The following is a 25,147-nucleotide window of genomic DNA, read 5'->3' on the forward strand; positions in this document are numbered from 1 at the left end:
ATTTTAGAGTGGTTGATTTGATGTGATGAATTTCCTCGGCATGTTCAGGTCGATTCTGTGGAGACAAGCTTCCAGAGCCGATCATTTCGACAGACAGTCGTTTGTGGATCGAGTTCAGGAGCAGCAGCAACTGGGTGGGCAAAGGCTTCTCAGCTGTGTATGAAGGTAAACTTTTATTAGTTCCAAAACTACTTCAGCATATTTGTCAGATTTCTTAAGTGATGGATGATGGACAGAAACGACGAGAACCATAGAAACTACGTAGAATTATTAGTGAATGTGAATTACATTTACAGCGTTTGGCGGACGCCCTTATCCAGATCAACTTACATTTTTTTTTATATCATTTATACAACTGAGCAGCTATGGGTCTGGCTGGGACTTGATCTTATGACCTACTGATCCAAAGTTCTATGCCTTAACTACAAAACTACCACCTCCCCAGGTACATAAAACAAATATCTGGGACATAGCCCTGTTATAAACCTGACACATACAAGATTCTAAGTGTAATATGGTTAATAACTTAACACCCTGTCCTTTTTCTTCTCATTAAAACCAAACTGTATATATATCCTATTTTTTCCCCCATTATGCAGATATACACTGTATGGCCAAAAGTTTTCACACCCAGCCATAAGATTTGTATGTGATTTTTAAACATCCCATTCTACATTTAGTCTTATAATAACCTTCACTATTCTCCACACAAGATGTTGGAGTGTGCTTGTGGAGATTTGTGCTCATTCAGCAACAAAGGTTTTGGAAAACACAGGTACTGATGTAGATGAGGCGAGGAGGCCTCAGTGTTCCAGTTCATCTCAAAGGTGTTCAGTAGGGTTGGAGGTCTACAGCAGGCCACTCAAGACGCTTATGTAAAGCATATGTTCAAGAAGCTGGATTTGTGCAGCAGCTGGAAAAGGTTGATAAGACATCCTATATATATATATATATATATGTGTTATAACCACATATGGCTGGAAAAGTCAGGTGTTCTATTAATTTTGTCCATATAGTGTATATCTAAGATTTTTTCAAGTTGTTTAAGTATAGGGTTTAACTGTTAGCAGGCAAAAATATAATATACATATTATCATTTTTTTTATTATTGCTTTTTTTTAACCAAAAAAGTAACCAAGCATTAATAAAGCAAGCAAGTAGGGCAAAATTCTGTGTATTTTGTTAACTTGTGGTAATGAGAAAACTTTTTTCTGCCTACACACAAGTAGCTCTTTTTTTATTTATTATTCTTTCTTTATTGCCGCCAAAGCTGTAGCAAAGACGATCCAGGCTCCTAATCGGCTGAGACGTATCGTTTTATCTACACTGCAGATAATATTAAATATAATCTACATTCAAGCTTGGCAAGGAGCTGTAAGAGCTTTATTGTTGCTTTACATTTACATTGGCGTTTGGCAGACGCCCGTATCCAGAGCGACTTAAAAAAACTGCTTTACAGTCTATCAATAAATGCATATAAATACATTAGTATACAGACTAAGAATACCATTAGACTAAAACTCTGTTGGGAGAGAATTGAGTTAGAAAAACAAATGTATGTTTTTTTAATAGGAGAAGTGCTAATTTAAGTACTGCATGAAGTGTTAGTCAAGTCAAGTCAAGTGCTTAAGGTTAGGTTAGGTCTTTAGAAATCTTTTAAGCATGATGTCATTGCTATTTATTTAGCTTTTTTGTGAGAATTATTTTTTTAGATATATAAGGACAAAAAGCCCCATGACCAGATGGTTTTCTGGGAAAACCCAATAGCACAAATAGTGTCATGTTTCCTTCATATTGTGTTCATACATAAAATAATCATTAAAATGGCAGCCTGGCTAAATATCACAAAATTGAAATTTGAAGTGAGCAGAAGGTCAAGTTTAATTCCGAGCACTACCAAAGAGCTGGTGTTGTGCCCTTGAACAAACACCTAAAAGCCTCTCCTCGACTGGATCGGATTCTGTAAGTCGCCAGCAAGTCGGTTTGGATAAAAGCGTCTGCTGAGAGAGTAAATGTACCCGAACGAATAAATGTATTACCTTTCAGCTATCTGCGGTGGTGAAGTGAAGAAGGATAATGGGCAGATCCAGTCTCCTAACTACCCAGATGACTACAGACCCAATAAAGTCTGTGTGTGGAAGATCACAGTTTCTCAGGGTTACCATGTAGGCCTCACTTTCCAGTCCTTTGAAGTAAGTTATAAATACTTAGTCAGCATGCCATTACTATTTTGTTTTAACATGTTTTTGAAATATTTTTGTCTTTTCATTTGGAGGAATTGCTCATTTCTTATGACTTGCCTAAACCTGTTCGAAGATTTCATTTTATTTATTGGTGGCTTTTTCCAACAGCACTATTGAATTCTTGAATCTGATTGGTCAGAAGGTGTTTCTGATTCTGAGTTACTGACTGTAATTTAAATCAAAAGCAAGGTTTTATATGAACACGCTTCATATAATATCATTGTTGCTTTAGCCATAATGACAGATTTTCAGGCCTCAAGCCTCTCAGTATAAAGAAAAATGTATGATGACCAATATTTGGACCAATATTGGTATGGACCAATATTTTTCCATTTAGATAAGCTGTCTCTAGTGTCAGTGCTCTGTAACAGTAAGTGTTCCTGGATTCTTTAGTCTTTACGAGAAAGGAAAAAAAATTAAAGAAGGGGTGGTGCTAAAATGTAAGTTAAGTCAAGTTTATTTCTATAGTGCTTTTTACAAAGCAGCTTTACAGAATTAAACAGTGAAGGTGAACGATGTGTATTTATCCCTGATGAGCAGCCGTGGCGACTGTGGCAAGGAAAAACTCCCCTAGATGTTATGAGGAAGAAACCTTAAGAGGAACCAGACTCAAAAGGGGAACCCATCCTCATTTAGGTGACATCAAGAGTGTGATTATAGTCTATAGACAATACAGAACACTGGAGAGTGAGAACTAACATGAGCAATGGAATGTAAGATTATGAGTAATGTTCTACAGTCATTTGTGGTTATAAAACTAGGAGCTACTGAGTGACAACAGACAGGATGCAATGCCCTATAAGGTGAAATGTAACTACAAATGGATAAAAATGTACGCTTTGTGCAATAAAAACTACGAAATCCTGAAAGGCAAATTGCTGTGGTATAAGTGGCTTACTTAATTTTAAGTAAAGCATCGCTTTTCATTTGCTCTCTTCTCGTGTTCATGCCTCGTCTCACTGATTCCACTCCATCGTTCCAGCAGACCGTCTTGGGGTTTGCTTTAGGTTCGACCTGCTTCCAACCAGCTGGTGCAAATAAAGACAAAAGCTCCACGTGATCCTCAGTTTTTACGAGCACAGGCTGTTCATATTCTCGGGCTTTGACTAGAGTCGAACAAAAGTGTTATATAAATTTCGCCTGACACAACGCATAACCAACTCGTTTTGATTCTAACCATTAAACTGTGATCATGTGATGGATTTTATTTTTAACTTTTTGTAACCATTTTTCTTCTTCAGATCGAGAGGCACGACAGCTGCGCTTACGACTATCTAGAGGTTCGTGATGGGAACTCGGAAAACAGCCCACTGCTGGGTCGCTTCTGTGGATACGACAAACCGGAAGACATCAAGAGCAGCTCCAACCAGCTGTGGATGAAGTTCGTGTCTGATGGCTCAGTCAACAAAGCCGGGTTTGCCGCCAACTTCTTCAAAGGTGTGGATTCGAAAATGCATTCGGATGCCAGACATAACAGACGCATCTGTTATGACTGGTGTGCTTATGTTTGTGTTTCACATTCTCTTACTTGCTCTAGGCTTCATTGGAGTGCATTAAATTCAGTGAAACTCTAATAACTTTTTTATTATGCATTTACAGATTTCTCTCTTTTTTGGATTTTTTCTTAAAACTGACATAAAATGACCAATGAAATCAGTTTATTCTGATAATAATAATGTCTACTGCTCACAGGACAAATTTTGTGTCATTGCCTAAGGAAAGAGTTTTCCATATCTCTAGCTGCATATCATGGAACCCAGAGAGTTTATTTAATTCACAATTATGGAGTCTTTTCTGACAGTACGTTTTTCAGGAAAGTCTTCAGGACAGAAAAAAAAGCCATGTTTGTGATATAGTACATTAAAAGATAGAGTTAATCAAGCCAATAGAAGTAAAGATTGTTTACAGCTGCTATAACACAAGCGATAACTGGAACAATTCTGCTTCACGGAAATTCTACTACATTAAATGCGCGTGTAAACAGATTGAGAAACGTTATCCCGGATCTGATAACAGAAACTCTCATTTTGTGGGTGTATCCACAACATTAAATATAACTTTAAATGGATAATAATTATGATAACTATGGGATGTTTCAGTAACTCTGCCTATCATTGATCACTTTCTTATACTGCTATATATATATATTTTTTTACTTGGTTTATACTTTTCGAACAGATGTTATTTCTTTCGCCTTGTTTTAAAGTTTGCTAACTTTCTGTTCCTCCTGATGTGTGGGCTTTATTGCAGAGGTGGACGAATGCTCGAGACCGGACAACGGTCGCTGTGAGCAACGCTGCGTAAACACACTCGGCAGTTATAAGTGTGCGTGCGATCCAGGCTTCGAGCTAGCCGCGGACAAACGAAGCTGCGAGGGTGAGTGCACCATGACTACTAGCTTCAATATGGCTGACTAGTACCATATGTCCACAGTCGAATGGTAAGCGGCAAAGAAAAGACCCTTTTTTTTGGTGTCCGTCTCCCAGAGCGATTCTCAAAATTACGCTTTTTAGTTTTTTTTGTCTGCCAAACTGTTCGTCTTGGTATTTTGATTATTTCTAATGAGAATATGAAAAGACCCTACAATTTAAAGTGGTTTAAAGATTGTAGTTGTTACCATTGTGTAACAATGAAATTGTGATTTTTTTTTTCTGTCTCAGTAGTTCAGTGCTTCTGAAGTAGTGCCACATAATCTCATTCTAATAATACACAGCTCATTGTTTATTAAATTGACACTCATGGAAGGAGTCTCCAGTGTCAGAGCTTTTTTTTAATCAGTCAGTAAGTTTTTCATAATGAAAGGACAAAGTCTTCAGGACAACATAGTTTGCAAAAAAATATAATTTCTGGCAAATGACAAGCGGCGTTTTTGTCTCTATGACCTGGAGTTAAAGAAAAACGAAGCTGCAGCAGGAATTCTTTACATACTATACTATAACACAACTAATAACAGGAACCAATTTTCTTTTCAGACATTCTATAACATTGAAAACATGTGTAACCTCTATTATCTATAAAACTATAAAATGAACTATCATTCTATCGAACTAGCGTCACCGATTTAATACACTATCTGGACAAAAGTACACTTGGTGCCTGAAGCACCTGACTTTTCCTCACCCTACATCAGTACTTAACTTGTGAATGATCACAAATCTTCACAAGCAAATCTAGAATGAAGCTTATTATAACAGCAAATAGATGCTAAATGTGGATTGGGATGTTCAAAAGGAACATATAAATCTTGTATTCAGGTGTCTATAAGCTTTTGTCCAAATAGTTTAGTTCTTTCTGTAACTCAATATTCTTTCCTTCATCTACTCTGTAAGCGTCTTGAAGTTACAAACTACATAAACACATAACAGACCATACTGAACCAACTTTCCCTCCAATGCATCTAGTTGTCCATTGCCATTCTCTCCTCTTGAAATGTGACCACACACTGCCCCTAGTGGCTCAAACAGCTTTACTGCACATCTAGTTCTTTTGAAGAGGAATGAGAGCGTTTGTGCATCTCTTGAGAATGTCAATCAGTGTGTTAAAGGTTCCGTAGTTACAATGTTATTTCATGTTCCAAAACCCCAATTCTTTTTGGAAATAATAATTTTATAAATGAGCAATGTGTTTGTCTTGGGTCTGGAATTGAATAGCTAGAGTTTGTGTAAATGAACAGTTCAGTCATGAATCTTTAGGTTTATATGATCACAGTCTTCAAATCTGCACGTTTTCTGTTCATCGGAATTGCTTTGTTTTGGTGTTTAAAATCACTTACTCTTTAGCAGCACCGCGGGGCAGAATCAGACTTCTGTCTCTTTATAGATGAAAGCAGAACCGCGTTCGCAGAATCCTCTAAAATCAATCAGTATCTAAATGTAGACGCAGTTAAACCTCAGAGGCTAACGTAGTCTGATGGCATCTTCGAGTGGCATGGTAGCCATGGAAACGCTTCTCATCCCGTGCGTGGTCCGATGATGGACATCCAGTGTGCTTCATTTGGAGCATGCAGATTCGATTAACACAGGACAGAAAGGCTTTGTAAAAAAGAAAAAGGACTGATTTCTATTTTTTATATACATTATATATATATATATATATATATATATATATATATATATATATATATATATATATATATATATATATATATATATGCATGCGTTTATATCAGGCGTTTTTTCTTTTTTCTTTGCCACCTCCGAGGACAATTTCTACTTGAGCGCTTGCCATGTTTCACACACATTCTGTGCCACAGCAATTTCTCATTATTGCAAGCTGTACTGTTATAAAAGCTCTTTTTTTTCCCCTCTCCGTCTTTTACACAAGCATTATATTTCATTATGACATAGCGATGGATTGTACTGTAGCACGCTCGAGCAGGCCGTGATTAAAATCTCAGTGGTTTTATATTATTGCTCACGTTTGACTACTTTTGAAAAGCTGTTAAAGTTTTCAGTAGGGAGACGTTTATGTTTTGTGAAGTCTCCAATGTTCCTGCTTTGTGGCAGCAAAGACATTGATTCTTCATAACGGAGCACTTTACGCTGTCCAGGTTCTTTTTTTTATATAAACAGAAATTCCTTTTATTTGTTGTGTTGTGTTTTGTCACCTAATGCGTTTTATTTGTGTGTTTGTGTGTGTGTGTGTGTGTGTGTGTGTGTGTATCCTTCAGATCTGCAGGCATCTGTTTTCATTTTTTTCCTCTGCTGTGTATGCTGGCAAGATAACGAAGCATCTGAGTGTGTTTGCAGTGGACGTGTCAAGTGTTGACACATTATCTTTTCTGTGTTTGTGCCTCTAGCTGCGTGCGGCGGCTTCATCACCAAGCTGAACGGCTCCATCACGAGTCCTGGCTGGCCGCGCGAGTACCCGCCGAACAAGAACTGCGTCTGGCAGCTGGTGGCGCCCACGCAGTACCGCATCACGCTGCTCTTCGACGTCTTCGAGACCGAGGGCAATGATGTGAGCGCTAGGTTTTTGCCTCGCTAAGGGGTGGGTTCGTCTGCTTCTTTTCCAGTCAGAGGCGCCAGTCTCAAGGGCGATCGGTCTCAGGGGCAGTTTGAGAAAATAAATTTGAATTCGTGGGCAGTGTGGACAGAAATTCAGCGATGAGGGAAAACGTCTGGAATTGTGAGAATGTCATGATTCATTATGGCTGAAAGAAAATGTCAAGGGTATAGTCAGAGGAGTGTTCAGATGAAGAAGGCGACTTTAAACAAAAACGTAAAACACGCGATAAAAATAAAATGCAAAATTCACTGTTCGGGCAAAAGTATTGGGACACCTGACCTTTCCAGTCATGTGTTTTTTCATCAAACTGTTATCACAAAGTTGGAGGCGCACAATCATATAGGACGTCGCATGAAATTTGTCCTTCTCTAGAACTAGGAGATCCCAACACCTTCCAGCATGACAATACCCCTGTGCACCGAGAACAAGAGTTGAAATGGAAGATCTTCTGCTAAAGAGCTCTGACCTCAACCCTGTTTAACATTTTTTAGAATGAATTGAAACAATGAATGCACACCAGGCCTTCTCACCTCACAAACATTAGTACCTGACTTTACTAACACCCTTGTAGCTGAATATATCTCACACAAATCTCCACAGGAACCCTCCAAAATCTAGTGGAACATCTTCCTAGGTTATAAGGTTGTTATTTCTGAACTTCACAGTATACACTTAACCTCCATTTTCTGTTATAATAACCTTCAAAGATAACCTATAAAATTGTGTCCCTCCAACCTTGTGATAAGAGTTTGGCGAAGAACCACATGTGGAAATTTCTGGAAAAGTCCTAATATTTTTATCCATATAGTCCAAGCTTTGAATAACACACAATCTCCTTTGCGTAGGTGTGCAAGTACGACTTCGTGGAGGTCAGAAGTGGACTTTCTGCAGACTCCAGGCTACATGGGAAATTCTGTGGCGCAGAGAAGCCGGAGACCATCACCTCTCAATACAACAACATGCGCATCGAGTTCAAATCGGACAACACCGTGTCCAAGAAGGGCTTCAAGGCCCAGTTCTTCTCAGGTACTCGGAGTTGTTCATTGACAAGAAAAGAATGAAGACAAAATATCAGATTTATTTTTTCCTCACTGGTGTTTTTATGCATGAATATTCCATTAATTTATCCCCAGACTTGTGTGGCCTCCAGCAGTTTTGAGTAAACATTGAATCATCAATCACTAGGCACTTTTTCTGACCAGCTAAGCTGGTATAACGTTTTTTTAAAGCTAGCCAATGTAAGCTAAGCATAGGTCTTCCATTAAAAGTGGTAGCTGATGAAGGTTAATCCATCATAGTATCTTTTTTGGTCAGCTTTCACAAAATTCTTAACAATCACATGATGTTAACTTAATAGTTAAACTAACAAAGCTCACTGTAGTGTTTCATGAGCTCATGATAGCAATGTTTGCTAGCATGCTAGGCTAAGAGAGCCTGAGAGATGCCTGAACCTTGATAAACAAGGTGAAACTTCACATCAAAAAACCTAGTAGAAGTGTTTATTTTGTACAAAATGTTTTTCTTTTCTCATTTTCAGGCTTCACAGGACTGTAATATTCAGTGGAAGTCGATTTTTTAAATGCTTTTTTCATTTTTTGGAATGTTGTTTTGCATGTCGCTTGTGTGTAACTCCGGTATGTAGCTTATGTGTGACTCCAGGACTCCGGTATGTCTCTTTGCAGATAAGGACGAGTGCTCCAAGGAGAACGGTGGTTGCCAGCACGAGTGTGTGAACACCTTCGGTAGCTACAGCTGCCAGTGCAGGAGCGGTTTTGTCCTCCATGAAAATAAACACGACTGCAAAGAGGGTGAGAACACAACTGTACTTATATAATATTTCGTATTGTATAGAATATCAGAAAGGTGAATACTTTCAATTGACTAGGCTCAAAAAGTGGTAGCGAACACTTATCACGTAGCTAGAGATCACAGACCATGTCATGTTAGTGACCAGTATTGACATCAAAGCCAGGAAATTGTTGTGCATTAGACATGTGGTTCTGTTTTCGTATTGAGACACCTGACTTTTACAGCCATATGTAGTTCATCTCCAAACTGTCCCCACAAAGTTTGTAATTGTACAGGATTTCCCACTTAAACTGGACCCAAACCTGTTCCAGCTTGACTGTGCACAAAATCAGCTCCATGAACATATGCTTTGCTTGGGTTGGAGTGAAAGATCACCTGCTATAGAGCTCTGAATCTCAACCCTATTGATCCCCTTTGGCATGAATTTTAAACAATGATTGCACCTCAGGATTCCTCACCTCACCCTACATCAGTACCTGACTTTACTAAAAACCTCATGTCTGAATGAGCACAAATCTTCAGAATATCTAGTGGAACATCTTCCCCAAAGAGTGGAGGTTATTATAAGAGCAAGTGAAGACTAAATAGACATTCGGATGTTCAAATGTTATGGTCAGGTGTCTTTGTTCCTAGTGTAGTTTATGTGATAGCAATTTTATGTATATGAAATGAAATGAAACCTATATGACAGTATAGCAGCATGATCGTCTTGCACCTGTTTATGCAAATGATCCCGCCTACTCCAAAATCCTCTCAGTGAGTCTGTGAATTAGATTAGCGATTACCATTTTACCTGTTTTTAAACGTAGACACACACCAAACTGACACGTTTGTCTTTTCGAGATGCCGATTATTAAACCAATTTATCTCCTTAACCTTATGGAGACTGGTGATTAAACCATGCTTTTATATAAGTATACACACATATTTTGCTCCTTCACGTTTCACATTTTGAGACATTCGCTTCGCTTTGTTGTTCTCCGTACAGATATCGGCATGCTGAAGACTTTTGGGTGCACTCTAGAAAGCTAAGAGTGGGTGTGCTCAGGGTTATTTAAAACTCTCCCTATCGATTTCACTAAATGCCAGGAGGATATTTATAGAGGATCCTTTCCCTATTGTGAAGAGACAGAAGAGGAAGGAGAGAGAGAGAGAGAGAGAGAGAGAGAGAGAGAGAGAGAGAGAGAGAGAGAGGAAAAAGTAAGGAGTACAGAATGGGAGGGTTAGACAGATGGTTGGTTCAGGCTGCCAAGAACAACACAGGTTTTTAGAGATGTAGGGGGAACAAAAGAGAGAGAGAGAGAAAGAGATGGAAAGACAGACAGAGAAAATAAAACAGAGCGAAGGGCCTGGTTGTTGGATGCTTTGTTGACTTTGCTGGGTGTGTGTGTGTGTGTGTGTGTGTGTGTGTGTGTGTGTGTGTGTGTGTGTGTGTGTGTGTTCTGCAGCCGGCTGTGATCATACGGTGAACAGTGTGAGTGGAATCATCACCAGTCCCAACTGGCCTGATAAATACCCCAGTAAGAAAGCGTGCACATGGGCTCTCTCCACCACACCGGGACATCGTATCAAAATCGTACGAACATTTACTGTTTTTTTTCTTTCCTTATTTTTAATCTGTAGCAGTGCACCACTATAATAACATGGCTTTTATAAGTCTTTATACTCTTTATCTACATCCTCTATAACGGTATGATCATCGTTTGATGTTTTCACTTTTTACCAATACTACTTAAAAGGTGCTTTATACTTGTCACATGTGCTTTTCCAGCAAATTCTCATGTTTACATAGTTGTGTTTGTAATGTTTTGTTAAAGCTAGCTAACGTTAAGTAAGCGCTAGTCAGCGTAGGTTAATCCATCATGGTATCGTTGAAATTTACAATCAAATCTAGGGGAAGGGGGCGGTTAAAGAGCTTGATCAAATGATGTTACTATAATTGTTGCTTAATGTAGTAATTATTGTGTGCTAGCATGCTAGCAAACTGTAGTTAATCTATTAGGGTAAGGCTGAGAAATGCATAGAATTTTGGCCTAATACAATTAGCACTGTTTTATTCTGTTCCAAGCACCTCCTTTTACTCTCACCGATGTCTCAGTACTGTATTATGCAGTGGAGCAGTACTAATTCTTTGCCATTAAAAAAGACTTACAAACAACCAAACCGTGTGCTTTCAGGCTTTCAATGAAATCGACATGGAACCTCATTTAGAGTGCGCGTACGACCACATCGAGATCTACGATGGGCGCGACGGGAAGGCGCCCAGCCTCGGACGCTACTGCGGTGCCAAGAAACCTCCTCCGGTCACGTCGAGCGGGAACAAGATGTTCATCCGCTTCTTCTCTGACAACTCGGTGCAGAAGAAAGGATTCGAAGCCTCGCATACCGCAGGTGCGGAAACTTCTATTCACAGCCACCACTTTAAAATGAAGTGAATCACTTTTTTTTCTTATTAATTACAAGTATATTTGAAGAGTAAGACCATGACCTTTATATATATATATATATATATATATATATATATATATATATATACTCTGTGTATTTATGCCTATCTACAGGCTTGTGCTTTCAATTATTTGAATTACAAAAAACTGAATTATCACATTGATCAGAATTTCATAAGTATTCAGACCCTTTGCTACGATGCTTAAAATTAAGCTCGGGTACCTGCCATTTCTCTGGATCATCAATGAAATGTTTCTACACTTTGTTCAGAGTCCACTTATGGCAAATTGATTGGAGATTATTTGGCAAGGCGCACACTTGCGTACAGAAGGTCTGAAGAGCTGAAAATGCTAAAACCAAGCAATAAGGTCGAAAGAAACTTAATGCAGAGCTTCGAGACAGGAATAAATTTACTGCATTAAAGGTTTTCAAGAGCACAACGTCCTGAATAATTCTTATTAGGACAACCAGGACTCTTTATGGTGCTGGGTTTTTGGCCAAACTGAGCGATCAAGGAAAAATGAAGGTGAGCAAGAACCTGATGGGAACCTGATGTATAGAGCTGGAGGAAAACACAAGAGAGTCAGAACTAACATGAGCACCGGTGTGATTATGAGTAATGTCCTTTTTACAGTCTTATATACTGTAGTCAGTTGACAGTGTGGAACCAGGAGCTCCTGAGCAACTCATAAAATAGCATAACATCGTAGATCCAACACCAACTGCTCCATGCCAGAGCCTTAAAGAAATTCAACCTATCACTGCAACACTTGTTGTCTTGTTGTCAGGGGGAATACGAAGGGGTCTGAATACTTTTTCTTGAATGCATAGTATATCCAGCAACATCCTCCAGGATTTTAACTGTCGATTTTGTCTTCAGAGTGCGGAGGACAGTTAAAAGCCGAGGTGAAAACCAAAGACATCTATTCACATGCCCAGTTTGGGGACAACAACTACCCTGGTGCGTCAGACTGCCAGTGGGTGATATCAGCTGAGAAGGGCTACGGCGTCGAGCTCATCTTCCAGACGTTTGAGATCGAAGAGGAAGCCGACTGCGGCTACGACTACATGGAGCTGTTCGACGGAGCCGACACCAAGGCCCCAAGGCTTGGTCGCTACTGCGGATCAGGGGTGAGCAGTCAAACAAGCTACTTTTGAGATTTGTGGAATTTTGCTTAAAAAGCACAATTGAGTTTTTCAAATTCGTGTCACCTCAGACGTCCTAGAAGTACAATGATTACTGGATGCTAATCAGCCTGCTGATTGGAATAATAAAGAAAATTGTCCAATCAACAGACTGATTAGTAATTACTCGCCAATAAGTAGCTAATGAGGTGCGAATAATCGTAACGTGAGAATTTTTTTTCTTTCTCGAGTTCAAAACAGTGGTTCGGGTTGAAGGTGTAGAGCGCCACCTAGTGTACAGATGTCCCTGTGATTTTAAATAAACCAAAAAGTTCATACAAAATACAAAATGTTATGTTCATGGAATCAACCTTAAAAAATAAAACACATGCCAATGAACGTTTTTCTTTGCTGCGCCTCGGATTTGAGCCCGACAATGACTTCTTTGACTTGTATTCTTACTTAATTCATTCAAAATTACTTTGAGTTAACACAGGAAGCACAGCAGTCAACCCGAGCCTCGAATCTTTCTTTTCCGCCCATCATGGACTGTCTTTTAGCCCATAGAGCTGAATGAAGAACAGCAGGACTTTTCCGCTCCCTTTCTCAGAAGCCGTTAGGTAGGGCTAATGAGCATCGAGGTGGCACTATGCCAAGTATGAAGCAGTTCGAAAGGAAGGAGAAATAAGAGCCTGAATTCAATAGGTCACCCAGCAACTTGATATAATTAAGGTGAGCTTAATAATAAGGGCCGCTTTGTCGTGCTGATGGTCGGAGGGTTTTTTTTTTTTAGATAGGAGCTACAGGGGCAGAAGAGTGACGATGGTTTGTGGTGCACTCCAAGGCCTGGGGCCATTAGGAAAAAATGCTTCATAACTAAGGAGTCGTTTGCCTAATGAGGTGGAGGAAGGTGTGTGCTAGAACGAGCACTGATTCATTAGATACCAAGATATTAAGCCATCCAAAGCTGAAAGAATGCTGGTATAATTCCGAACTATAAAAAGCATATATATTACGTGCATGTATACGTGTACACGCATATATAGTATATACACGTATCTAATTTCTCAGAGGCACGAACACTATTTGAATAATACATTTAACTCAGTTTTGATTGCTCAGTGGCTTGAACGATTTTAAATGTTTTCCTCACATAGATAAATATACAACATGCAGCGAAATGCTTATGACTGGTCTTTGAAATAAAATGAGTCAAAAACATTATGAAAATTAAATACAAACAGGTGAAGAAAACGCTCGGATGTTTAGATGTTTTCAAAACTGTAGTCTCGAGCCAAAAGGCCTCCTGGATTCTCTACAAGTCTCCACAAACACGCTCTGAAATCGAGTGAAACATCTTCCCAGAAGAGCGGAAGCTATTATAATAGTAAATGGGGATTAAATGGGGAATCGGTTTGTTCAGAAAGCACATATTAATCCTATGGTCAGGTGTCCACAAACTTTTGTCCATATAGTGTAATAATTTATAATAAAAATAATAAACCCTTTACAGGTGACTTATAAATTGATGTAATGTAGTTTCTAGCTGAAAACATTGATTACTTTGTGGTTGTTCTGTAAAATTAGGGCAATTGTAACTCTCTGTGTTCCTTTCTGTGTGTGTGTGTGTGTTTGTTCATGTGTGTGCTCTCAGCCTCCTGAGGAAATCTACTCGGCCGGCGACTCCATCGTCATCAAGTTCCGATCAGATGACACCATCAACAAAAAGGGCTTCCACGTGCGCTACACTAGCACCAAGTTCCAGGACACGCTGCACTCGCGCAAGAAGTGACCCCTAGTGGCCGGGAGGGGCCGTGCAGGGCCCAGGGGGAGGAGTCGAGGCGCCAGGCGGAGGGCGCAGCCCGTTGCACGGAGCCCCCCGGCCGCCAATGCCAGCCGCAAGAACGATGCCAACCGCACCTCAGTAGCTCGCAGGGGCTCTGGTGCCCCCTACTGACTGTGAGGAGTAAAGCCATTCCACAGTAGACCTTGTTTTTACCTTTTTTTATGATTAATGATCAGGGGTTGAAGGGGTGGAGTTTGGGGTAGGAAAAGGGAGCTGTATTTTGATTAGAGGAATATTTGTTGTATCATGGATGGGAGGGGGGCATGAATAGAGGAGCGTAGATGATCAGAATATGATCACCCTTGGAATCGTTGTTTTTTTTGTTTGTTTTTTGTTTTTTTAATGAGCCGAAATGCAATTGCAACACCCACACACACACCTACATACACACACACACACACTGAGGGCCCTACAAGATCTCAAGCAGGATGATGAAGCATTCAGATATCATCGAAGCAGACAGCAACACCACAACACAAAGAAAGAAAGGATTGATGGATATAAGAATTAAAGTGTGGATCGAATGTTTTCTTTTTTTTTTTTTTTTCTTTTTTTTTTTTTCCCTCTCCCAGGGCATTATGGGAGACCTCTTTCATTTCCACATACACACAGTTGTGCCCGGCTGGTTTCACAACTACTACTTGAGTTGCTGACATTGTTTGTCAGACTGATGCATGTAACAACAGAAAAAACCCCAGGAAAACTAAACAGCAAACAGGGCCATTTTATGTGACTGCACAAGCCATTGTAATTTTTTTTTCCTGGCTATTCATCCAGGAAGCTTCCTTTTTCATATTAGCGTTATTGATGAAAGTAAAAAAAAAAAAGAAGAAAGAAACAGTTATCGTATTAAAATATTAATAAATGAAATGTGGCCCATGTGGTCTGTTGGCTGTTAATTGCTTTTCCATAAAAAAATGTGCAAAAAAGGTGATTATTTTGGCTTTAAATACACAATAGTTTTAGGCTTCTGCTTAACATGTCTCTGTCCCCAAATTGTGCTAGTAAATTCAACATGCCATGGGTGGTGATGGTTGGAGAGCAAATTATATTTCTCGAATGAGATTCAGTGCAAGTAATTTATTTCAGCTGTTGAAATGTCATATTACATGTCTCTCTCTCCTTCATTATCAGCATTACATGATTCTCTATCTACCCCCCCTCCCCACACACACACACACACTGTGCTGTACAAAAATTTTTTTTAAAGCCTTAGTGCTTCTCTTTAACATTTGCCTGTTCTTCTCTTTTCTGCTCTGTATTTTGTATTCTAATATAAAGCACACGAGCTGTAACGTACCCCCGAACATGTCCCCCCTTCCACCTACTTCCTCTTGGATGTCTTTTTCTGGGCATATTCCCTTCCAAAATGTTGTCATTCCTTTTGTAAAATACTGATTTAAGCAATTATCTTGTATCTCGTTTGTAAATGCATTAAACCCTTTGAATAAGCACAACCTGTATGCTAAACTAGCTGGTTAGATTCCTTGCTAATATTTTGCTACTGATGTCTTCTGACAAATTTTGGCAAATTATGTTTGTTTAAATTAATATACTGAAACACAATGCTTGCCTGACTGAGGCTAGTTTGATTCTAGATAACTAGCCAATTTTTTTGATAATGTTTTTTGTTCAGGTCTGGCTCCTGTGCAAATATATGACCAAGTAAATCAAGACTTAAATACTCAAAGTATGTCTAACCAGCTAGCTAGCTTTGCCAGATTTACTGATATATTTTGTTTTTGGGCACTGTTAAGCTGGCCACTTTTGCTCTAATATCCCTGAGGCAAAAGCTAGCTTTTAATCAAGCTAGCTAGCCCTGATAATGTTATTGAGATGACCGTGTCAATCAAGTTTACAGTACTAGATTAAACGCTTGTCTACCTTTTAGGCAAGCCTTAGCAAGCTAGTTTGATTCTTTTTATCTAGCTTTGCTATTGTTATTGATATGACAGTGTGAATCAAGACGCTAAAACTAGATCACACTTGTGTCTACCTGAGGCAAATGTTTGCTAGTTTCCTAGCAGTTAACTAGCTACATTAGCTAATGGTCATGATATATTTGGGCAGGCAGTTTCATATGTAAGAAAGCTAGCTTATTTAACATTGCTAAGATTTTTTGCTACTGTTAAATACATAATTTTTTTCAGTATATGAGAATGAACATCAGGACTTGGATACTGAAACTTGATCTCACTCGTGTCTACCTGAGAAAAACATATGGGCTAGTTTTCTAGCTGTTATCTAGCTAGCTATCTTATTTAAAGTTGCTCAATGTTTGGCTACTGTTAAAAACCTTTTGTTTAGTATATATGTACGTACATCAAAACTCTGATTCTGAAACCGTTCTCACTCATGTAATACGAACCAGCTTTCTAGCTCTTAACTACCCAGCTAGGTGTGCTAGTATGTTTTATTTAACATTGCTAACATGCTTGGCTACTGTTAAATACACTTTTGAGTATATGAGAATATAAATCAAGACACTGATATTGACCTCACTGGTGTAAGAAAAATGTTATTCCAGCTGTATTAGCTAGTCATTTATACAACCCAGCTAATACTACTATTTTGCTAGGTCTGGTTCCTGTAAAGTAAAAAAAAGTATTGATATTAATCAAGAATTAAGGCTAGCATGAAGTCGGTTTTTCTAGCATTCAGAGCTCATTAAACAAATGTATAATTCTACATAGCTGTTCGGGGGTACTTTAAACAAATGTGGTGATGTTGAATTGAATCTAAAGAGGGTGTCTAAAGTGGGAAATCTCCATTGATGTTAATGAAGGTGTGGATATGAGAGTTCGGGGAGTTTTTGTCTGATGCAAGTATGGGTTTTTTGTTTTTGGCAATACCTCAGGCCTCAGATATTATTGTTATTATTATTATTATTATTATTGTTATTATTACATTTTTAACTGGTCCAGCTTTGTCCAACAATTAATTATATGAACTATATCACTTATATCAACTTGGACCAACGTAGTACCTCAGTGAAGAAGAGCAAGGCTGAGTGGTGCTTCTGCAAAAATGAGCCTAATCAGTTTGATGGACTTAGCACTTAGCTTTTTCATATTTTTCGAAACATATATTCGACCTGGAGCAACAAATGGAGTACTGTTATTTTTTTTTTCCTTTTTTATTTAAACAGTACAGATGTAATGTTAGTGCTTTTTAAAAGCATCGCATTACTAGCTCAGTATGATCTGTATGGTTCGAAGATACACAGCATGTCGAGTGTTACTGAGGGCAGTTGCTAAGTGTTTTAAGACTCCGTCCTTGTTGCTTCCCCCGCTTTGTACTATCGATTCATATGTCATGCTGTCGCTACAAAATAGAGCTTCCTATCCTCCAGTAATGGTACAGGTATACCAACTGTTCTCTTGTTCCCTCACTCATTCCAATCTTGTGTTTTCCAGTCATCCAATCTTAGTGTAATTTGTCCGAGGTCTTTTTTTTTTCTTCTTCCAGGGACAGAAGCTGATTTCGAGTCCTGTCAGGCTGTTGAAGGTGTGTGTGTGTTTGTGAGCACTTGTGTGTGAGAAGGTACACAGACCTTGCCTAATTGGTCTGGATTGTGCCAGCCTGAGACTGAGCCTCTGTCTGAATTATTTACCAGCCATCACCTTGCTCCCCCCTTTCTTTCTTATTCTTTTTCCTCCTGCAGAAATCGTATTCACAAGGCACCTGCAAATGTACTTTCATCTCCCTCTATGATCTTATTTCGCTCCGTCTCTGTCTGCCACGAACTCTTTTGAGTCTCAGGTTCAAGCGTCTCTGACTCACTTTGGGACCTGCTCGATTCCATTTACTTGACAGTCACCCCTTGGGCGAAGTGGTGCATCGGTTAAGGAGGTGAACAGCTTTCGTAAAGAGAAAGTTCTAAAAGTAATGAATAGCAATGACACAAAAAGAAAATTTATTAGTATTTTTTTTTTTAAAGGTGGTACTTCCCTCACTTTGTATACTGATCACTTTTATACTGATGCGATGTTGGTTTCCTGGATGTCAAGCGACTGTCTGATGCACACTGACTTACCAAATCTGTTGGGTTTTTTCCCCACCATAATGCATTTCTATTAAATGTCTTATTCTAGTTAGCTTTTTCTTTCTTCTTTGTTTTCTTGTTTTGTTTTTGGTTTTAAAGGTGGAACACTTCTGCTGATGCCCGCCGTAACATTGTGGCTCTGGTTGAATTTCTAATTGACCACAAATAGCGTTTCTAATGTCTCTTGATTTGTAGATAATCCATAATCTGATGCAAACGCCTGTGTTGTAGCGAGTGCTTTAATCCCAGTGTGGATGAATAAGCCAAGTGGCTCAGATCTGTCTACCTTTAACATTATTGTACGGTTGATCTAGTTTGCCCTAATTGATTGAGGTCACTTATCAACTATGGGGATATGTTTATGCCTTTCAATATATGTATGTATGTAAATATGTTTGATTGTTGTATTACCGAGTACACTAAACCATAATAACCTGTCGAGAAATAAGGCTTTGTGTAATTGTGCACACACACACCCACACACAAGATGCAATTTATTTATATTGTATAGCTGATTCTGGTTGATGTATTTGCACATAGTATTAACAAGTGCATATATTTCATAAAGTGTTATTTTCATTTCATTAAATGGCTCGTTACACCTTCTTGATATTGGGGGAAAAAAGCCTTTTAAAACCAGAGGATAAAAGAATCAAGGATTGAATAGTGTATAAAATTAAATGTGTATAATGATAATTTTCTCTATACATACACTTTATCGGGACACCGGATTCTTTTCCAGCCATGTGTGGGGTTTTTTTCCCCAAAATTGTTACCAAAAAGTTGGAGACACCCAATTGTATTGGAAGAAGTAGTCTAAAATCTTCCTCTCACTTAAACTAGGAGACCCAAATCTGGAACAGGTTTGAGTCTCCCACCACCACCAAGCAGTGGCAGCTTGGTGGTGGTGGGATTTGAACTTGTGACCTTCCGATCCAAAGTCCAATTCTTTAATCAATGAGCTAACACCTTCCTTCACAAATCTCCACAAGCACACTCCAAACTATAGTGGAACATCTTGCCAGAAGAGCGGCAGTTATTATGGCAGAAATTGGCGACCAGATGTGGAATGGGATGTTCAAAAGCACATACGAATCTTATGGTCAAGTGTCCACAAACTTTTGTCCATATTTTGGTGTATATACTGTTAGATTACTGTAGATGGTGATACCCATTTTAGAAATGTACCAAACATTCTGAATGCTACACATTTCACAAGTATGGAATAAAACGCTTAGTTATGTGCAATTACAAGAAAATAATCTTCAGTGGATTTACTGTTAGCACCCTGAACCCAATTGATCTTCCATAATATCGCATACTGAAATGTTTTATTTAAATTCTACCACAGCATTTTGCCAACACTAACACATATAATATAAAGCTGACATACTGTATGTAATCAGGTGATGTGGGAGTTCAGTGGTTAAGATGTTTGACTTATGATCCCATCTACCATTGCTGGGGCCAGTTGTATAAATGAGGTAATTGTAAATTACTGTGGCTAATGATCATCTGCCAAATGGCATAAATGTAAATATGTTTCCTTCTTTCAGTTACATTTAGAGGACCAAAAAAATCATTTTGTCTTCTGAAATAGAAAGTAAATTCTTTGTGTCAAAAACTTTCCTCTGCCAGAAAATGAACATTTAGGACACACAAACACTGGAGACTCCTGGAGATCTTAGTAGATTTATAAAAAACTAACTTTTGTATTGCCTCAGAACAAATGTTACTTTGAAGTCACTTGATAGCATACAGTAGGTCTTGGTGATATTTCAAAAATTTTGAGTTTTGTAATGAGGTAAATGCATTAAAATACACCTTGCAGATGGTGGTGATCAGTCAGAATCAAGAAAAGATCAGAGCTGTGGTCTGGTTTTTGACCACTTCATTATTTACACTTGTTTGCTGATTCATTACAAGCCACCTAACTGATTATGAGATCTCGTTTTCTGACAGGAGCACAAATTCACAGGAATACTCAGATCGATTGAACTCCAGCTCAGCCGTTTACAGTTGCGGTAAACGATAGATCTGAATCTTACTCATCATTGTGGAACATTTTATATTTTCAACATTTAAAGCTTTAGATTGTATCAAGAATGGCATTCAAAAGCGGGATCTATACAGTCAGTGTTGTCAAGGTTGCATAGTTTGGGTATTTGGTTTATTTTTCAAGCTGGGGGGAAAATAGATTGAGGAGGAGGGATCCATCTGGTGCTTCCTCAACCACAAGGCAAACAAAGAACCCAGAAATTAATCTGCCTCTCCATGCAGTGAGTCAAGCAGCTTTGTTATATTTGGATCAAACAGCAGGTCTCAGATGGTAAGACATAAAATTCTAAAACCTGTGCATCTGCTCAAAAACTGTTTTGGTGGTGTACATTTGCATTCATGGCATTTGGTGGGTCTCTTTATCCAAAACCACTTATATGAGTGCTTTGAAGTCTCTATCGATAAATACATCCTGATACCAGTTCATTAGGTCACTGATTTGTGCTCATTCAGCTACAAAGGTCAGGTACTGATGTAGATGAAATGAGGTGCCGTCAGCTTTACAATTCGTCCCAATAGTGTTTAATATGGTGGAGGTCAGTACTCTATATCAGGAGATCTTCCACACCATATCTTCAAGAAGTGGCTTTATGCAAAGGGAAATTGTCATGCTGAAAAAGGTTTTGGTCTCCTAGTTCAAGTAAAGGGAACACCAATTGCTAATGCATCTAAAGAAATCCTATACCAGTTTAGGAAAGAACCACATACGGCTGGAGAAAAAGCAGATGTCCCAATAGTTTTGTCCATATAGTGTGGCAATATATACAATGTTATCGATTGTATACATTTTAACGTATAGCATTTGTTTCTATTATCCATAAAGATTAACAGAACAGCTGAGTAAATAATATCCAGAGTGAACCATGTGGCACCAAACTATACAGCAGGCTTCTTCGATCTTATCCACAAACAGGCCGATGTTGCTGCAGGCTTTCATTCCCACCAAGCAGGAGTCACACCTGATTCCACTCGTTTAATCAGTTCATCTTGGCCTCCAATTCGCTATCAAGTGCGCCTCCAATTTGGTTGAAATAAAAGCCTGCAGCCACAGTGGATCCTCTGTGGGTGAGTTTGAATTCTCCCCTGCTTTATGTGATATTACAAAATAATATTTCTTTATCTTTGGCAGGTCGATTTTATACACCAACTTTATTATTGTCTCAGAAGAAATTACTGAATGCATAGGTTTTGAAATTTCATAATTTTCAAGTTTTGTAATTAGGTGTTACGACATAACAGCAGTCTAACTTAAATTACTTACACTAAAGAGAGAAAATACTACTAAGTACATTTATTTGGATTTATAGACAGACCACAAACCGACTGAAACGATAGCAACGAAATGCAGTGTTGAAGCTACAAGAAGTGCAAATTGTAGGTAAATGTACAGTAAATAAATAAAAAGTCTATGGCATGAGCTGTCGAATCAATACAATAATAATTATAATATAAAGTGTCTTGGCAGTTTTATATATAAATTTAATAAAATTAAAAAAGTTTAAGTAAAAAATAAAAGACTGGTCCCACATGTTTACCTGGAATCTGTTTCTAAATACTTGTAATCTGTCTTTACTTATACCCAATTCACATCACAGAAAGTGGTATTTTTTATGTGTTTGGTGTAAAAAAATAAAAAAATAAAAAAAGCACAAAATAACGGTACACTTCACATCCATCTGTGTGAAAATGCCTCTGGAAAGTTCTCACATTGCATCCAAAATCGTTTTAGTGCCATCTCATTGGAGCATCTATTATACACAACCTGCATGATGAATTTTTAATGGTGATCTTTTGGTTCGTACATTAATTATTAACCACAATTGATGGGGACGTCCAAATAAAGTCCAAGTACGAGCTTTATTTAAACTGAAGGTGACTGATAGGAAAAGTCCAAAAAGTAGACACTTGTAAAGCAATGTCATTCTTAATCGTAAAATTGATCAAATTGTTTATTAAATTGTGTAATTCCCAGCGCTTACATAGATTACTTTAAATGTTAGTGTTTATCAGGTTTGGATTACCTGTATGAAAGTCAAAGCCTTTTTAATGTCTGGAAATTTGCTAGTTAAATCGTCAACCTCACCCAACCCTAAACTAATCCTAACCCCAAACCTTTAACCCTAAACCTAACCCTTAACCCAAATTGTAAACCCCTCACCTTAATCCTAACCTTAAAGCTAAACTCTAACCCTAAACCCTGAAACTTTCAACAATAAACCCTGATCCTAAACTTTAACCCCAAATACTAAACACTTATACAATTCCTTTTATTTCCTAATAATATATAATAATAATCTTTAAAAGTGCTGTCTTGAATAATCACAACAATTGTCTCTCTCATTTCCCACTTATCTACTACTTGGTATTGTTATTTCCTTCTGTTTTAAAATAGAAATAGAAAAGTAAAGACTCATCCTACATTTGTGTATCACTAAAAACCCGACAGTCCTAGAAAAATCTTTTGTATGTAGATGTTCTTTGTGATGGAGTACATTGTGAAATCGAATCTCTAAAACTGGGACAGGTGAAAAAATGGGTCAAGGCTTTCGCACGTACGTTTCAAATATATATACATCACAAAACACAAAAGACTGTAAATGCTCTCAAGGTGAGTGTATTGATTTGATGAACGAGAACCAATAGCATAGCATTTATACAACACACTGTATAAATTGCTTTTTTTTTTAAGGAACAATTCTACAGAAACATCTCAACTACTCAAATACAGATTTACAGTAATATAAAATCAGTAGAACAGCTTGTTGGTCAGATTCACAAAAAACAAACCATTATACAAAATACTTCTGTGGTTTGCACTTTAAAACACAATCTCTAAACTAGCGATGGTTACACAGTACCATCAACTGACTGGATTTAGAAACGGGTTCATATCATTTCATAAGAACATCGGCATCGACATCAAAACTCTTCTTTTCTCAAGAGCAGCATTGCGTTTGAGTGACGTTTCGTCAATGATTTTAAAAGTTAAACTTGTCTCCAGCTATCCCATATAACCGAGCTGGAGCAAACCAAAATATCTTTTATTATTCCACTTGCAAGGTTTTCACAGTCTTTAATATCGACCCTTGGACAGCTTCTTCTCTTTTCTTCTCATTTTTTTATTAACCTGAGGTAGACAGCATATCCACAAACTCTCTAGACCATCGTTTTTTTATTCGTATTCATTCAAAGAAATCTGGTCTGCTTAAGAAGTTCTTTGATAATGCATTTTTTTTACTCTGACCATTTTTTCCCCCCCAAAACTTCTTCGTATTTTCATCTTCCCGCTGACACTCAAAGGAAAATCCACCCTGAACACGCGTTTCGATTGAAATATTCAAGACGCACTTAGTGATTGTCGTGCTAATTTGTTCGTTGGTGCTGAATGCTCATTATCCCCGAGAGAAGATATCTCAGACATGTGGGATAATGGCCAGGTGTCTGTATTTGCTCCTAAAAACAAATGAACAAAAGCTTTTTCCTCTCACGTACGTACCATTTTCCAGTGTTTTGTGGAGTTCAATGAAAACAGCAAAGGTTCAATTCAAATGTACCAGAATGCAAAGCAGATATGTCATCAATTAAAAGCGATGTGTACAGATGAAGAGGTGAAGTAAGTGGACAGATTAAAGGGCTAAAGCTCTGCCGCATTACTCTTTTTTTAACACAGACATGAGGTTGTCCATCTGAAGCAGGTAGTCAAACAGTAATTATGGGTAATTGACTACTGTCTACTAAAGTAGAATTTTGTCAATGAGAAAAATTACGATTACAAATAATAAAATTATTATCCAAGTCATTCATGGTGTATGTTTCCTTTAAGGTATCATATAAGGAGGCAACAAATCTAAATAAAGAGAATCTTGTACACAGTATCATGTTCATCCTAACAATAATTTACATACCAAATACATTCAGTGGCTGTTTCACTACACAACGATTCTGATTTCTTTGATTTGGATTCTTCAGTCTTTTGGCTGACAGGTCAGTAGACAGCTCCCAGTCTAAGTGATAAGTGAGCTCCAGCTGGTGGGAATTAGTTGGGATCCAGTCCACCAGAAGAGACACCCTGAGAGCCCTACAGCAAGCACCACCAGGCCGGCTTTGAGAACTGCTCGGGGTGGCCGAGTGAAGTGTGAAGGCCCCATGGTGGCCAACAGGGCTGTAGTCACGACGAGGGTAAATAATATTGAGACGGCAGTGTTTATAGCCACTATCTGGCCAAACTTTGAAAAAGGCATAATCGTGCAGAAAAACAGCGGCACTGTGGATATCACGGTTGTGATCGCGCTGGACACGATGGCAACTCCGACATGATTGATGGCTTCCAGGGTGCGCCGCTGACGCTCACCCGATGGATCCTGTGGAGCACAGAAACGCCCAAAAATCAAGAAATGCGTATGTTAAAGTGTTGCCCATCAAATTACTCTTGTGCCAAAAGTCTAACAGCAATGTACAGACGCTCTCCACCTTACGAACGAGTTACGTTTCGAGCGTACCATGAATTTGTTTGTAAGTTGTTACTGTGTTTGTTATTGACTACGCACATCTCCTGATGTACGAGCT

The 25,147-nt window shown here is 38.5% G+C and overlaps 2 protein-coding genes across 2 annotated transcripts in view; one reads left to right on the top strand and one right to left on the bottom strand.

Annotated features, from left to right (window-relative positions):
* Positions 1-19,107, top strand: part of bmp1a (bone morphogenetic protein 1a) — a 62,549-nt gene extending 43,442 nt beyond the window's left edge. The window contains exons 10-20 of the mRNA XM_046870644.1: positions 49-165; positions 2,047-2,192; positions 3,485-3,680; positions 4,494-4,619; positions 7,042-7,202; positions 8,096-8,276; positions 8,933-9,058; positions 10,508-10,635; positions 11,237-11,450; positions 12,388-12,638; positions 14,287-19,107. Coding sequence (XP_046726600.1) covers positions 49-165; positions 2,047-2,192; positions 3,485-3,680; positions 4,494-4,619; positions 7,042-7,202; positions 8,096-8,276; positions 8,933-9,058; positions 10,508-10,635; positions 11,237-11,450; positions 12,388-12,638; positions 14,287-14,424 — 1,784 coding nt within the window. The 3' untranslated portion in view covers positions 14,425-19,107. The remainder of the gene's footprint in view (positions 1-48; positions 166-2,046; positions 2,193-3,484; positions 3,681-4,493; positions 4,620-7,041; positions 7,203-8,095; positions 8,277-8,932; positions 9,059-10,507; positions 10,636-11,236; positions 11,451-12,387; positions 12,639-14,286) is intronic.
* A 4,074-nt stretch (positions 19,108-23,181) lies between these two features.
* disp3 (dispatched RND transporter family member 3) overlaps positions 23,182-25,147 on the bottom strand; it is a 45,384-nt gene continuing 43,418 nt past the window's right edge. Inside the window, exon 21 of the mRNA XM_046872120.1 lies at positions 23,182-24,942. Coding sequence (XP_046728076.1) covers positions 24,586-24,942 — 357 coding nt within the window. The 3' untranslated portion in view covers positions 23,182-24,585. The remainder of the gene's footprint in view (positions 24,943-25,147) is intronic.

The sequence above is a fragment of the Silurus meridionalis genome, chromosome 17 (assembly GCF_014805685.1).
Source record: "Silurus meridionalis isolate SWU-2019-XX chromosome 17, ASM1480568v1, whole genome shotgun sequence".
Taxonomy (NCBI): domain Eukaryota; kingdom Metazoa; phylum Chordata; class Actinopteri; order Siluriformes; family Siluridae; genus Silurus; species Silurus meridionalis.